At 31.4% G+C, this 16,932-nt stretch overlaps 2 protein-coding genes and 1 long non-coding RNA gene across 3 annotated transcripts; 2 read left to right on the top strand and 1 right to left on the bottom strand.

Moving 5' to 3' along the window:
* Window positions 1–756: 756 nt before the first annotated feature.
* LOC146531708 (cytochrome P450 9e2-like) lies at window positions 757–7,438 on the top strand. Its single transcript, XM_085198179.1, has 11 exons — window positions 757–899; window positions 1,280–1,485; window positions 2,239–2,402; window positions 2,886–3,023; window positions 3,123–3,325; window positions 4,311–4,446; window positions 4,825–4,920; window positions 5,193–5,414; window positions 5,831–5,931; window positions 6,740–6,908; window positions 7,244–7,438. Exons 2-11 carry the CDS (start codon window positions 1,280–1,282, stop codon window positions 7,408–7,410), a joined length of 1,602 nt encoding a protein of 533 aa, XP_085054305.1. The 5' UTR covers window positions 757–899; the 3' UTR covers window positions 7,411–7,438.
* Window positions 7,439–9,376: 1,938 nt separating this feature from the next.
* LOC146531707 (15-hydroxyprostaglandin dehydrogenase [NAD(+)]-like) lies at window positions 9,377–12,062 on the top strand. Its single transcript, XM_085198510.1, has one exon. It carries the CDS (start codon window positions 11,000–11,002, stop codon window positions 11,747–11,749), a length of 750 nt encoding a protein of 249 aa, XP_085054636.1. The 5' UTR covers window positions 9,377–10,999; the 3' UTR covers window positions 11,750–12,062.
* Window positions 12,063–12,820: 758 nt separating this feature from the next.
* On the bottom strand, window positions 12,821–16,646 carry LOC146531706 (uncharacterized). Its single transcript, XR_014878804.1, has 2 exons — window positions 16,142–16,646; window positions 12,821–13,680 (listed from the first exon to the last, which is right to left on the bottom strand). It is a non-coding gene; the product is annotated as an uncharacterized LOC146531706 (long non-coding RNA).
* Window positions 16,647–16,932: the final 286 nt, after the last annotated feature.

Below are 16,932 nucleotides of genomic sequence, written 5' to 3'. Positions count from 1 at the left end.
CCTTACCAAACTTTCACCAAATTATCCTTGAAGTGTATCCTTTCAAATAAAATTATCAAAAGAATTATCAAAATCGGTTGGCGCAACATTGAGTTATTCGGCTATTAGTCGCGCACATGCCTAATGCAAATTTAAGACTTATGTGATTTTCTCATGGATACCATTGTCAGACATGGACCAAAAAAATGGGACCATTCGGGAAGCTATACCTTTCAAATAAAAAAAAAATATCAAAATCGGTTCACCCAGTTAAAAGTTATGAGGTAACAAACATAAAAAAAAAATACAGTCGAATTGATAACCTCCTTTTCTTACAGAAGTCGGTTAAAAAGTGAAAAATAATTATATAAAGATTTTATAATTTTGAAGTCGGTGTCAAACTAATGCTACAACACCCTTACTACAATATCTAATTACTAAGCCTGTTTGTTTTACTTGGCACACATCAGTTAATCTGCTATATTGGGCTGGAGAAGTCAAGGAGAGTATTATGAATTGTAAAGGAGCTCCTGAAGCTGCAACCGCACATACGCAACGCACCTGTGGTCGCAAGTCCCAGGCATGTGTGAAGGAGTTCATGATAGTGGATGCTTAATAAATGGCGTAACAGAACGCCGTGCTTCGTTTATCACATCTGGGAAATTTAAATAATTTATATATAACTGAATGGAGATCGATTCCACAATTCATTCATGCTCACAGCTCACTGGCCAATATTTAACGACATTGTAGATCACTATCTACAATGTCATTAAATATTTATTTAATTAAAAAAAACACATTTGATAAAAATATTATATAAGTCCATTATTTATTGATAAGTTATCAGACACTTGGTGTCTGTCGAATGAAAACACAGTAAACAGTTAAGTGGTAAATCAAAAGTTATAAATGACAATGTGAGTTTTATATTATTTTTATGTTTGTATAATAATATAATTATTAGTAATAATGTTATTTTTGAATTTCAAATTTCAACTACTTAAGATTCCCTACAGATGCCAAAGATTATTGGTTAACTACGTGGAATTTTATATTTGTTTTTCAACTTAATATTTTGCCTACAGAGCAGGGTGGTGGGGAGCAATTTTCTTGTTAAGAGGTTTTAAGCTTCACACTTATCCCGCACGTAATAAGGCAGGCAGAGAGAACGTAGGAGTCGACTGTAAAAGTATTTAGTTCCACATTAAGATTCTTCCGCTCCACCTTCCTTCATCCTGAATTCAATATCTAGAATTCAGGTAGAAATGATAATTTAAATTTTTACTTATTATTGCAGATGATGTACATAATATTAATATGGGTTGCAGTACATATAATTGTACTAGCGTTATACTTATCAAGGAAATACTCAAGATTAAGTGATTTTAATGTAAAATGTCTCCCAGTAGTTCCATTGTTTGGTAATTTGTTCAGAGTTCTATTCCGCTTGCAAAATGTTACTGATGATTTGGATATAAATTATCAAAGTTTCTATAATGAGCGGTAAGAACTATAAATATACATTTTTTTAATCAGGCTATATCCCCCACATAGTAGAAGGGTAGGCTAACGAGGCGTCAGCGTAGTATTTAAGATACTCCGTTCCTCACTTTTCGCCAAATCTTGGAAACATTGCATGGTATTAATGTGAGAAAAAATCGTACTTAGCTGTCAACTAGTCTTAGTTGTAGAGTAAATAAATATAAAATAAAAAATGGTTCGTGATTCGATAAAATATATATATTGTCGTAGAGTAACAAATGTTTCTAGGTTGATGCGATCTACGGTAGTGCATGCTTGTCTAGTAAGTACCTATTGAATCAGGTTTTTGAAACCTAAATCAATAGGTCACAGGAAATACAGGTGTGAATGAGAAAGTAATGTCAAAAAGTTCTTGGTGGTCTCTTAAGGAGGCCGATACATTTCGAAACGAGGGTGACAATTCGAATGGCTTTTATTTTGCCGTGAACAGACACCTGACGCCTGAGTCTTAGTGGTATATTCGTAATAAATGTCTCTTTCGTTACTAAATGGCTATCAGACAAGTAAAGAAGAAACTAGCGGACTTAAAAACTTGAAATTGTGCGTGGATGTGGGTAAAGTAGTGTAGGGAAACAGAAAGATGATTTCTTAATATTTCTACGGAAACAGGATAAAAAGAGGTTTGCCATTTAACATCTTAAAATCTTAGTTACAAAACATTACTTTATAACGTCAATCTACTAACAAATGTTTTATATAATTCATATAATTTAGATTTTCAGGCCGATATGAATTTTTTAAGCCTGTGCTATTGGTTCGTGATTTAGACTTAGTTAAGAAAATAGCTATAAAAGATTTTGAGCACTTCATTGATCACCGCTCTGTGACTGATGAGGAAATCGAACCATTGTTCGCGAGGAATCTTGTCTCTTTAAAAGGTACTTCATTTTTATATTTTGATTTATAAATTTTGGATTTTATGGCTTATCTGTATCGAAAAATTATTATAAAAAATTATGTACCTACTTCGACTCCGACTCAGTAACCTCTTATAGAAGACAATACAACTATAAGATACTGACATTTAATATGTTAAATGATTTATCATTTAGAATGAAATATATTTTTTACACAAAAGTCTATATCCTGTATATAGCAGGATAGACAGAGATAATCTACTGGTAAGACACTGCCTTCTGAAAATTATTGCCGAATTTTTGAGATATTACTATTGAGTAACGAAACTCAACGCTACGGTTTGTCAGAGGGAGGACATGAAAAAAATATTTTCTCCTCCTCCTTAAGAGTGGAAATTGAAACTACAGCAGACGCGTTTATAGTGTCACGATAGATGACAATACAAAAATGGAGTTCTAGATATATCTAAATTTGTTTTAAAGAACAATGCATTGTTATTACAGGTGAGGAATGGAAGGACATGAGGTCAACTCTAAGCCCCGCGTTTACGAGTTCCAAGATAAAGCTGATGGTCCCCTTGATGGAGGAAGTCGGCAGCCAGATGATCAGGGCACTGAAAAAAAAGATCAGCGAATCTGAAAGTAAATTAATATCAATATTTTTTTAGTCTTAGTCGTCATTGTAAGGTGAATAATTGCCTTTTTTACTTATTCATAAATTTATTTAATTCCAAATTATAGACAATTTCATTGAAGTCAACTGTAAGGATCTAACAACACGCTACGCTAACGACGTGATAGCGTCCTGCGCCTTCGGGATCAAAGTGGACTCGCATACCGATGAACATAATGAATTCTACAAAATGGGCAAAGCTGCTTCTACGTTCAGTTTCAAACAAATTATTTTAATGACTATTGCATCTAGCTTACCTAAATTAGCGAAGGTAAGTGTTTTTCTTTGAGGCGAGTTGTGGCGCCACTGTGAGCGCGGCGTTTAGTTCCGCCACTCAACACGCAATTCCTTCAGAATTCGTCGAAAAGTGGTAAACGGAAGTATCCTAATGGGTATTATATATCACTACACCTAAGAGAGCGATGTTCTTTTGGGGTATACAGGTATACATTAAAAATTAAGTAAATCGTATGCATAACTATCTAAATAAAGTTGATATAATTACAGTTGTAGGGACATACATTAGATATTAGTATTTGACGTGCAATTGATAAGAAATATTATCTTTTTTTATTATTATCATAATTATATATGATTAGTCATATTGTTTACAAGTAAAGCCATTAACAATAACATATTGTTTTTTTTAAGTAAACAACGAATTTAGCTGTGAGTCACGTCGTTTTCTTGTTATTGTAGCGTAGTGCATTGTTTGATGAAACTAATAGCAATAGTCTCTTTTATATACTCGTAGATAGAATAATAAAATGTATATATTTTTTATTTACATAGCAAAAAACGAACCCGTACTTTCTAGGAGTCTTAAATGTTAACAACTTACATAACTAATAAGAAAAAAATTGAATTGCACGTAAAAATTTAATCACTGTCAATCTGTCTCTCTGCACTATTTATCTTAAAACTGAGTGAAGGTATAAAGCTGAATTTGATATCGAATATCCAGGTCTAAGGTCCTTTGGAGTACACAAAAAAAAGTACTTGACCAGTTTTTCATTCTTTTCCTACAATCTTTCACAAAAATAATTTTTAAAACCTTATGAAAAATTAAGGGGAGCGGGAACTATAACAACACATTGCTTATTACATTAGACTAGAATATTTACATTAGTTATTTGAATGGTACAAATTTTAATATTATTTTAAAAATATTCGCACAGAATTTAATTTTTACCTATATCAAGTATAGATTTTATTAAACTTTCTTTTAATATTTCACCGATATATTATTCTTTTAGATACTGAACTTATCAATATTTTCTAACAAAACCAAAGATTTCTTTATGGACATTGTTTTGAATACAATGAAAGAGCGAGACGTCCACAACATTGTCAGGCCTGATATGATACATTTATTGATGGAAGCTAAGAAAGGTGATGTAATTTGTCACTAAGGTAGAATTTGTCATTTCTTCTTTAAATATCTAAAGATCTCAATTATAACCAAAATAATTTAGTATAAAATAATAATTAATAAGTAATAATTTGTTTGTATAAACAAAATCTTTGGAAAATTGTAGTTATGTGTTCCTTCTCACAAACGTTTACCTTTGTAATATTAGTAGAACTCTTTCAAAGTCGACAGTATTTATGTAAAACATTTGTAATGATCAATAGCCGTTGATTGACGGAATGCAACTCCACGCGTTGGTCACAATAAGTCATTCCCACAAGTCAACATTTCAACCACCACGATGACTGTCGAACTTTGTCCCACACCCCAATTAATGTTTAATTTTTTCTTTGCAATAGGTCGACTAAAATATGAAGAAAAACAAAGCGACAACGCAGACACAGGTTTCGCTACCGTTGAAGAATCTGATATTGGCAAGAAAAATACAGAGAGAGGCTAGTATTCAACATTTTAATTTATATTTATTTTTAGTTGTCCTACCTATCACTTGTGTAAACTAAGTATGGGACGAATTTTTCGTGAGGAATTGTAGTCAAATCGCAGGCAGGCGGATGATATTTTACCGTATAAATGAATATTACGCAAAATTTATATGAATTACTTTGAAAACTTCCTAAAATATTTATTTGTGAATAACGATCTAGTATAAAAACATCAAATTCAAATTTACATATTTCTAGTAATATTTCTGTTATCCTATTTTTAGCATGGTCAGACAATGACTTGGTCGCCCAAGCAGTGCTCTTTTTTATGGCAGGGTTTGAAACCATATCTATTGCCATGTCCTTCGCTCTTCATGAGTTGGCAGCTAACCCTGAAGTACAGGAACGCTTGGCGCGAGAAATTAAGGAACATCATCACAAAAGTGGTGGAAAATTGAACTTTAATTCCATTTCCAATTTGGTTTATATGGATATGGTGACATCAGGTATTTAAAAATATATATTTTCGAACTGCGTAGGGATTAACATGATAAATAATTTTCGTGATAAAAATGTACAAACATGTTAGGATAAGACTTTTTTATAATAAATTGTAAGACTGACTTTTATAGTCCGTGCAAATTTTGCCTTCATGCTATTTTTTTGTGAAAAATATAGTTTTATCAGTGTAAATTGAGTAATAAGCTATCAATACGAGGGTACTTCTAGCACTCGTTTATGTCCTATGATTATGTAAACGACTAAAAGAGCCCTTCTAAAGGTGAATTATAATTAAAAATCAAATTAGTCTACAATAGAATATTTAAGTGTTTAAGAGAAATATAAAAAAAGTAAAATAAAAGAAAAATAACATTAACATTACATGGTTCATAAAATTTCAATTCAACATCAAATTTTACAGAAGTTCTGAGACTATGGCCACCAGGCCTGGCGTTGGATAGATTGTGTGTGAACGACTACAACTTAGGGAAACCTAATAGCGACGCTACGAAGGACTACATCGTGAGTAATGTTTATTTTAGATTCTGTGTGTTAAGTGTCATTCATATGTTTAGAATATCAAAAGAATTATATTTTATAAAAAAAAAAATCGATAAAGTTCTAGTCACTCGGCCATAGTTCCGTACTAATTTCAAGTTACCGGCCGTTATGTACGGCACGGCATTCACACACGATAAAATATTGATAAAAATTTATTAATTTTAAATTTATTAATTTTTAGAATCATAATCATAAAAATAATGAAATATAAAATAAAATAGTAATAAAAATAAAAAGAAAAGAATAACAACTTTGTATATTTATATCTTAAATAAACAAGAATCAATGAACCATTAAGAAATTGAATCAAATAAAATACTACATATACAGCAAATTTATAAAAAAAAATAAAATCACTTTTCAAATTCTATAACAGTTAAAACCCAACATTTTTAAACAGAAGCATCCGAACGCCATCTATACTGTACAGCACGATTTAGTTCGTAGAGCTTAGATGGCGCTAGGTTATCTTTAGCCTTATAAAACGGAAAAAAAATGAATTTTATTAATTATTACATTTGTTAACTAAATAAAAAAAAATATTCATGAAAATCAATGGCTATGCCTAAAGAAGTGAGTAAACTAAAGAAGTGGGGAAAGTGGGGTACGGACTGTGTTAGTACTAGGATCCCTCTGCCTATCCTGCTATGTGCGGAATACAGCGTGATGCTGATCTTTCATAATATTAAAAAAGCACACGGGCATAGCCGCGCAAACAACTAGTCCTTATATATGTACATATTATAATAATGTTTTGCATTATTTTTAGATACGTAAAGGAGAGGTCCTCTCTATACCTGTATGGTCATTCCATCGGGATCCCAATTTTTTCCCGAACCCCGAAAAATTCGACCCTGAGAGATTCTCTAATGAAAATAAGCATTCGATAAACTCGCATGCTTACATGCCTTTTGGAGTTGGTCCTAGAAATTGTATTGGTTAGTGTCAATTACATTTTGATTTTAAGATACTCAATAAATTTATATGTTAATTCGGAAGCCAGTGGGATGATTGTGGACTGGATTGTGACTCCAGAGATTAATTTAATTTCAATTATTTTCATTTTCTTGATCTAGTATACAAAGCGCTGAGTTAAATTCCTCCAATTAATGTAAATCGTCTCGAAAAATCAGGGAACGGAGTGTCTTAACACAATGTCCCCTGTAAGGAGCAGAAAGCTGAAAAAAGGGATTATTATTATTCTATATTATAATAATTAATTACGAATTACGCAACAAGAAAATGTAAAATACATTTTTATATGAATCCCCAGGTTCAAGATTCGCTTTGTGCGAGTTAAAGGTGTTGCTCTACCACATCTTACTGCACATGGAGCTGACTTTATCACCAAAAACTCGTGTTCCTGCGAGAATTTCTAAGGAGTCTTTTAACCTGCAGATTGAAGGCGGACATTGGTTGATATTTAAAACTCGTGAATAAACTTTCTATTAAATATTGTTTAAATAAATTTTCTTTGATTTATATAAGTTTATTTTTTTAATAATAGTATTCAGACCAGCTAATCAAGTAATTCGTTCCCTTTTTAATCGACTTCTGTAAAAGAAGGAAGTTATTAATTCTACTGTTTTTTTTTTATGTTTATTAATTCTGAATTTTCGACTGGGTGAAGCAATTAGATGATTCTTTTTTTATCCGAAAGATAGCACTATCTTCCCTTTCTTAAAACAAAAAAAACCGACTTTTTCAATTTAAACCGGGTCCCATAATTAGAACTTAATCATTTTTTTTGTCAAACTACGCTTGAAGTGTATTCTTTCTGATAAAAAAGGATTCTTTCCTCAAACGGCCAAGAATATAAAGATACGTATTATATAATTTACTTTCATCAATTTTGTTTTTATTATTATACAATACTCTCTTTTATTACGTACATTACTATCGGCTTATGTCATCAATCTCTTTATACATGTCTTCCGGGGGGGTCCTCTGTAATGTTTATTGCGTGATCTTCTTTCAATATCATCGATACCGTGTTGACAATTAGAAATATAAAAATATATATTAGAAAATAGATAAATATAAATGTTGTTATCTAGATGTCTTGTGTGTGTGTTTGAAGTGAAGCGATGATTGTTATTTCTACTTAAGTATTTTATTACACTTTTTATAATGAAATAGTTGTTGTGTAATTGCATTATAAGCCAACTTACGTAAGTTCAGTATTTTATACTTATAATGACAATAATGCGACATTCATGAAACCTCTAACTTTATGTCTTACTTAAAAAATATTAATAGAGTCAAATTTATAAATATTACATATTATTTGTATTTTTTTATAAATATTGTAATGTAAAAAATTTTATGAATTTGAAACATAAGTAATTTAAAAAATCGATAATAAGACGGACAAGCGCAAGCCGCAATTTATAGGTTCCGTACACTACCACTATATTATATAATAAATAATAATAATATATTTATTAAAACACTTATTAAGATATACTATAGTTGGTTGAGGTACTGTCCTCTTAAATGGGTTACAAAATAGCCCGTAGTAATGAAGTGGTGCATGTAGTGTTATAATTTTTACTAATTTTATAAAAAGGAGAACGGAAGTGTTTTAATTATAACGTAGTATCCTGCATATAGTTGGAACCTGGGAACCCAATGTTAAGTATTAAGATACTACTACTTCTTCTAGTAGTAGAAGAAGTACCAGGTTCTAACTATGTGCGGGATACTGTGTGAAGCTAAATAAGACACAGTTTTTTTGGGTGAACACGCTAATCTCGGGAACTCATAACTTTACCTGTTGGTTTAGAATTGAAAAAATATTTTTAAGTCAGATATTTCAATTACCTAGGGAGTGAGTTATTTTGATGTAATCAATGATGTAATAAATTCAATATTCATTCTACAAAAAAGAGCCGTAAGATCTATTTAAAATTTAAGAGGTCGAGATTCTCAGCGAGATGTTTTTAATGATGCAGATATTATTACAGTTGCTTCACAATTTGTGTACTATAATATTCTGTTTGTCCGACAACATATACAATGTCATAGTAAAAATAGTGAGAGAAATAAAGATAAGCTTTTTTAAGCCAGGCCTCAGTAATTGCAAAATAAAAACTTAACTAAATTTAACTTAAAACAAAATCAACTTCTTTCAACTTGATTGACACGTTAAGTGCATTAGAGTTTCAATCTTTTACTATCTTATTTCTTAACCTAGGTGTATTTATCTAGATCTTGATGTTTGTATCTAGACTTTTATCAAGAACATAAAATCTCCTGACGTTTCCATTTTGTAATCTTTATGTATGTTGTATAAGTACATATATATTGTGGTATATAAATACTTATGATATATAAAAATATATTAAATTCTCAAAAATATTTAATATTTTAAAAAATCTTAAAAAGGAGAAAGTGCAGACTCTTCAATATTATTCTGAAATATGTACCTACTTCAAATGTACCTACTTTAAGTATTTAATGGCAGAAATATTCCTTATAGAATCTTATACATAGTAGACTTATAAATAGTCCGGCCAAATTAACTATAATAAAAGGTCTGGTATTCACTTTCTTCAATAAGAATCAGAAAGACAGACAAGAAAGTAATTCTATAACAGTTCAGTTCTTTTTGAGATACAGAACCCTAAAAATAGTGGTTATGTAACAAAAAAATGTACAGATCACAAATTTGATAGAGACTTTTGGATAGAAAAAAATCATTTAGACAATTTCGTAAATAAATTAATGTTATGGTGGGCCAGAAAGGCGTACGAGTTTCAAATGAACTTCACTGGTACGTGGTACAGGGCTTGGATAGTAGAATCAAAAATCAAGAAGAGAATCAAAAATGAGCGGGAAGTCCAAGGTCAATAGGAACAACCTGATTTTATCACAATTTTTAAATATTCGCTCACCTTAATGGCCCACCCTTTACGTTAGTGATTAGGACCAAGCCGAATGGAAGAGTTTAATGGGAGTGGAGTATTTCAAAACTAGTTTTGTTGGCACCTTTTGTCTACCTTGCTATCTGTGGAATACAGCATGAAGCTAAAAAATATCTATAATCGTAAAAATGTACGAATCTCTCGGTGTGCGAGACCAACTCGCACTTGACTTGGTAAGTTGAATGAACTAATAAATTAAATGAATATGTATAATATCAAACAAACATAATCTGTTTGTTTTTAAATTAATCATGTACAAAGTATAAGATATACTGACAACCTAAAGTTCTTATTAATTTTAAATAAAATAATAAAACTGCTATCTAATGTTACGTGATCGTTGACACTTAAGTTTATCATAAAATTATATAAGACCGTTGTGGCTCAGGGGCACAGGGGCGTGACTGTTACGCGACGTTTCTTGGTACAATTCCCACTCGATGGAATGAATTATTAATATTTTTATGTTTTCTCTCTGGCACCAACAGCGCAGTAAATATGCACAATACAGCAAAATATATAGCTTCCGATTGCGTGGTAAATTTTATATAAAATGAGGCAAAAACAATGCATAACGTAAAAGCTCTAATATTTTGCTTATATCCGAGCATTTATATCCCTCAGAAACAGAAAAAAATCAAGCTTCACTTAGAGCTTGATTTTTTCTGTATTCTTGAATATTTTTTTATTAATTTCAGCTTGATACCTCATTTCGATCTTGACATAAATGGTCTTGGTTTTTAAAATTGTGAAAATTCATGGCAGCCACTCAACGCGCAATGCCTCCAGAATTCGGCAAAAAGTGAGGAACGGAGTGTCTTAACACTAGGTTTCCTTTGCCTATCCTACTGTGTGCGGGATACAGCGTGAAGCTGTGAAAAATAGTTTATATCTAAATAATTTTAATAATTTAAATACAATTCCAAATTTGCAGTTATTATAATATTTACAAAATAGTTGTTAAAATATTTAAAAAATACTACTTTGTGGTTCTCTTAAAAGAAGAACCCAAAAAAGTAAATTATAAAGTAACATGGGTAGCCGAGACTATAAATAAGAGTTGTCGTGTAATTTTTCTAGTGTTTGGTTATCTCACAACCGATATGGACCGTGACGTGAACGGTAAGATTGTGGCTGTTACTGGCGCCGCCCAGGGCTTGGGCCTGGCGATGGTCAACAGCTTCCTTCAAAATGGAGCTAAGCTAGCGATCATTCTTGATATTGACGAGGAAGCGGGTCAGCAAGCTATAGCGGACTTACAAAGTAACTATCCAAACAAGGCTGTCTTCTATAAATGCAATGTTGTGACAGATTTAAACATGATTTACGATTTGATCATCAAAAATCATCAAAAAGTTGATATTTTAATAAACAATGCTGGAATCCTCGATGAATTGAATATCAAGAGAACTATAGATATTAATACGAGTGCTGTTATGGAGTGGTCCATGAAATTTTATGAGCATATGAGATTTGATAAAGGAGGCAATGGTGGTACTATTATAAATGTGTCTTCGATCTTCGGCTACAGGATTACGGCTCACCTACCGTACTATCATGCTGCTAAGTTTGCTGTTCTTGGATTTTCTAAGTCTTTAGGACATGAAACCAATTTTAAAAAGACCGGAGTGCGAGTAGCGACCCTCTGTCCTGGATTGGTTCTAACAAATATTAGTGCAAATCCTGTGATCAGAGAAAAAGATTTGTTAGCTGAGTTTTTGGCAGACCTTAAAACTTATGAATGGCAAGAAAGTAAAGCTATTGGAGCAGGTATAGTAGAAATATTTCGAAAAGCTGATAGTGGTACAGCATGGGTAGTGGAAGGATCGAGACCAGCTCAGGAGTTGGTCTAATTTTTTTATATAATAATATTCCTTGTGATACTTAAATAAAATGCTCAAATGTGTATATCATATCTTACTCTTGCTGCTTCATCTAATGTAAATAACCTATAAGAAATATGACTTTTGTTCAATATGTTGCTTATATTTGATACAGAATACAATAAATACGCGACGTCGAGTTCCACCACTCTCGGTAGTGTCTTAATTGGAACGTAGTGCCTTAATAGTAGGTTCCTAAATTCCTTCTGCCTACTGTCTGCCTACTACTATGTGCGGAATATAGCGTGAGTTTGAAAATAAATAAATACTAATTTAAACATAATGACTTTTTATTTCTGTTTAGCAATTTATTTTTATTTTATACACTTACATAAATTCACAATATAAATAAACTGAATTCTAAATATAAAAAAAAAACATTGGCATATTTCAAATGTAATTTGTGTAATTAAATTAGTTTAATCTAAAGAAATCTGTTTAAAAAAATTTTGCGCTTTATACAAATGATCAGAATTTCAAATAAGGAGGATGAGTAAGTATTTAATTATATTTTCAGAAGAACATTATTCTTAATAAAATTTTCAAATCATGAAAAAAAGTCATATTACAGATATATGAGTTTTTTTTTTTAATTATTGTAATATTTAGAATGTGAAATTTGTTTGTCATGCGGTATTGTTTTTTGGATCGATTTTTTTTACTTATCTGACGCTGCTGCCATCAACGCACTCTTTTATATAAATTGTACCCTGTAGTATACCCCTACCGTATATGTACCCCACATATACGGTAGGGGTATACTACAGGGTACAAAGTTTCTCCTCACATATTTCTGACGAGCTCAAGAAACGCGCAAAGTCCTCTCTTCGGCTCCCTAGCTATTAGAAAAAAATAGTCATCGATCGACATCGAGGACCGATGTCTGTATATGGAAGATACTGATAACTAAAATTGTATAAATTACCACCATCGATTTATGTCAGTTAAAATTACCTTAAATTTAAACGTATTAAGGTTTTTTTAAATGTGGAATTCGACTAGGACACCTTAAAAAAGCAGTGAATAAATAAAACGCGTAAAGAAATAAAAATGCTTTATTACTTAAAACTTTACATTTATACAACCTGGAGTAGAATTGAAGTCATTCATTTTACGAAGCTTTATGAGTAAATACACATACGTACCAAAGGTGAGCTTCATGGATAGCGAAAATTAACTAAGCTACATTAAGTTCATAATATAAATGTTTGCTGTTGTGAGAAGACAGATGCTGCTGTATTTCTTGGTCAGATTACTCTGTGAAGTCATTAACTAGCAAACATTTCTGACATTACCCATTACTCGTGCTGTCTTTTGGAAAATTGCCTACATTTTGCTGGTTATCAAATTGACTGTTTATTATTATTTTTATTTAAATTTGCATTGAGTATGTGCACCATAAGTAACCATTCGTCAAATGGACAAATAATTTATTATCATACATACTGATTTCAATTATTATTTACCGACCAACCGTGTTTTTACTGTAGTGGATTCACTTCAAGGTTGGTTTGATGAAACTTTGGTTAGGATCTGATTATGGAATCCGTTGGAAGTCATTTTTTTTTGTTAAAATTGTAATTATAGTAGAACTAATGCAGTTATAGTTACTTTTAGTAGAATACGTGCTTTCACGGTAGGTACTGATCTTCCTGTGATTTATTAATTAGCTAAATAATGTTTAAAAACCTGAATAAATCTATTTTCAGGAATAAAAGAGCTAATAAATAAAAGAATTAATTAATAAAAGAGTTAAGTTAATTAAGCAGACTATAATATAAAAAGGAAATTTAATCCACGAAAAGTTTTGAATCGAATAAAACCTGAATGTTGACAGATCTATTTATTACTTTATTATTGTTTTCCGATCTTTAGCAGATTCAGACATTCGCCTCATTGCTCTGAAACAAACAAAAATAACTTTTGTTAATAAATTGTAAAAATAAATACCTAGAGCCTCTTCAACTGCGGTAAAAAAAATGTATGTGGCCGGAGTAATGTATGTGTCATATACATATATTTGGTCAGAATCCAAAACTGAATAAATCACAGAGCAGGCGCTATGCACATAACTCCTCGACTCTGGACCACATGACATTAGCAAGATTTTGTCGCACTGCACGGGACGTTTTGTTCTGGAATAGAAATATATATATTTCAGAAAGTTGAGTTTCAATAATTATTACGGTTTTATGTGTGAGGATCCCCGACACGAAACGTTGTTTTTTAGCCGTTTTTATATTTATTGATACGGAACCCTTCGTGAGGAAGGAGTCTCGCACTTGCTTGGCTTTTTAAATATTTAATTTTCCTACTCCCATTCATGTCCCTTCCTATGACGATATTGCCTAGCAATATGTAGGTTCGCGCTATTTAATCTTTTCATCGACGACTAGAAATAAAGTAAGGAAAACATAGATTTAAAAAAAATACTGCCACTTTTAAAATAAACTATAGCCTTTAATCTTTTTTAGTTAACATTAAGTCTTTGGAAGCTCGAAATTTAGTTCTGAGATTGCAAGAGGTTATCAGTAGGGACTAATTTAATTCATTGTCCCCGCCTTGTCGACCCTTTCCCGACAAAGCGTAAGCGACCCTATGGAAAAATCCTTAACTATGCATATTAATTTTGCTCACTATAAAGCCGTTCATTTTCTTGTTTTTCGCTTATTACCTTTTTCATTTACGTATAAAAAGCAAATTATTCGTTACTGTGCCCTATTATGTAAGAGAAATAAAAGAGTAATGAGAATGTTGCTTCTAAACCTTTTGTTTCCATTTGCTTGTAAGATAAAATGTTAGAAAAAAAAATTCGTTGGGAATAAGAGCTCGCTCAAGTTATCTCATGATGTGGTAAAGTAATTTATTGTTTTTTATTAGCAAGATCAAGCCATTATTTTTTCTGTATGAAATATAAGTACAAAATATACAAAACAAAAGAATTTTGAATTTTGTTTGAAAAATTTTTAAACAGTGAGTAGTTGCCTCCAAAATTCGGCGGAAAGTGGGAAACGGAATGTGTTAACACTAGGTTTCCTCTGCCTACTCTGCTGAGTTTAGTATATAGTTAATAAATGAAAATAAAAAAAGATGTAGATTGCCATATTTGCTTTCGGTGAGAAACTTTGAAATGGAATGCTTTTACCTACTTATTGTTTGTTGTTTGTATTGAGGTCGAATACGTCAAGAACGTTCCATTTAGTTTATTGTCAAAGTAAATCAAAGAAAATAAATAACTATAACCTAATGGCTTAAACGAAATGTAGTTGAGTGGTAAATTATTTATATAAAAAGTAAATAACGTTGTTTAACTGATAGAATTAATCAAATCAATATGGAACCTAGGAACTTAAATCAGCAATGTAATTTATAAACAAGTTTTTATAGAAAAAAATATATAACTTCGAAGTTGTTATCGTGGTAATTAACGAATAATAAAACTATTTATATAATAAATACCTGTACATTTTTGCTCTTTTGAAACTACAAAAATTGTAAGGTTATTCAAGTTTAAGTAGTTCCGTGTTCATTATGGCATGTTTCATAAATAAGCCTAAATCGTATCCCGTACACGGCAGGGTAGGTGGAGAGAACCTAGTGCACACTGCCTTGCGCCACGACTGGCGCAGAGGCGATTTTTAACAATGTAATTTATAAAAGTTTTTACACGATCGAGATTGTCAGTTTAGAGAACAAGGAACAAGGAAATAAATATACAACTTTGTCGGGTTATTTCCCTTAAGTGATTTGAATTAATTAAATATACATACTTCTACAAGTTACTGTGTGATAATAATTACTTGTATTATACATCACATCTGAAATCGATAGCCGTGGTCGTATACTTTCACTTGGTCCTGTTAGGAAGTGGGACAAGACCACGGCTGTTAATTTCAGATGAGAATATTTTATTGAAACTTTTTAGAGCGTCATTATCAGAAGTTGGGTTTTAATTTGTGACTGACTAGTTGGTAACTTAATTTTCGTAATTTTAATGGACTGGAATTAAAACCGTTGATTCATTTGGCTAGGGACAGAACTGAATATGCGAAGTTGACTGCGAATCTTCACTAGTTGGAGAAGAAGACGAAGAAACTTAATTTTCTTTTTAGTAAATTCTGGAGATTTTTTTTTAACTTCTGAAAACTAATATTAAGTACAATACGGGTGACCTATTTTTTATACATCTTCGCACTGTATGTAATGAATATTTCATCTCCTCGAGTGGGGAGCGAACCCACAACCAATCGGTTTTACAGTCACACTCTGTGCTACTGCGCCACGACTGGCTCTAACATTTCACATGTGTGAAATAGTTTTCAATTAATTATAATAAGCACTTTAAATATAAGCAATTCTTACCTCTAACCATCCGTTATATAACATCATCTAATTCATCATTATCGAAATCTGAAAACATGTTGATATCTGATGTAGAAGATCTCCCTTCCTGGTTTATATCATTAATATATTTCAAATTTGACACAAAAATTTTATATCGTTTCTCATATTCTTCCTTATCTTTGTATTCTTTATGATAATCTTTGATAAATCTTTTAAATATATTTGGAGCATCTTTTAGGTCGTATATTTTAGGTTTAATATCTAGTGACCGTCCCTCATTCACGATATCGTCGTCGTAGAGTAACTCGTCATCTTCATATTCAAAACACTTAACAAAGCCTACTGCTAGTACACATACTGTCAATGCTAAGACTATACGGCTCATCATTTAAAACGCGATACGAATCACTCGAGCAATAGGATGCGTCTGTCCAATTTTCTATCCGTAGTTTGGCCTCGAGAAACTTGTTTATACGCTTCAAAGGTCACGTTTGCTTCTGAAGTGTATCAAATCTATGTTTGGATGTTTTTCTTTTTATTTATAAGATATAAGAAATAGCTAAAATATATATATTTTTTAATAATTATTATATATTTTATACAAAAAACAAACAAATATTTTGCTAGATTAATATTTATCAGAGATGTTACTTTTTTATAGTGTCAAAAAATTTTTATAACATGCTTAAAAATTGTCTTTTGTGTAAAAGTAGTCAAAGAACACTTTGAGTTGTAAAAGAAAATAAATTTAAAAATATTATTTTGACCTGAGTTGAGGACAGCAAAAGTAACGGCGGACATATTTAAAA

Source organism: Heliconius melpomene, chromosome 15, assembly GCF_056956725.1.
Source record: "Heliconius melpomene rosina isolate 202511_hmr_F chromosome 15, ASM5695672v1, whole genome shotgun sequence".
Taxonomy (NCBI): Eukaryota; Metazoa; Arthropoda; class Insecta; order Lepidoptera; family Nymphalidae; genus Heliconius; species Heliconius melpomene.
The sequence above is the reverse complement of the archived record's forward strand: the minus strand, read 5'-3'. Positions and strand labels throughout refer to the sequence as shown.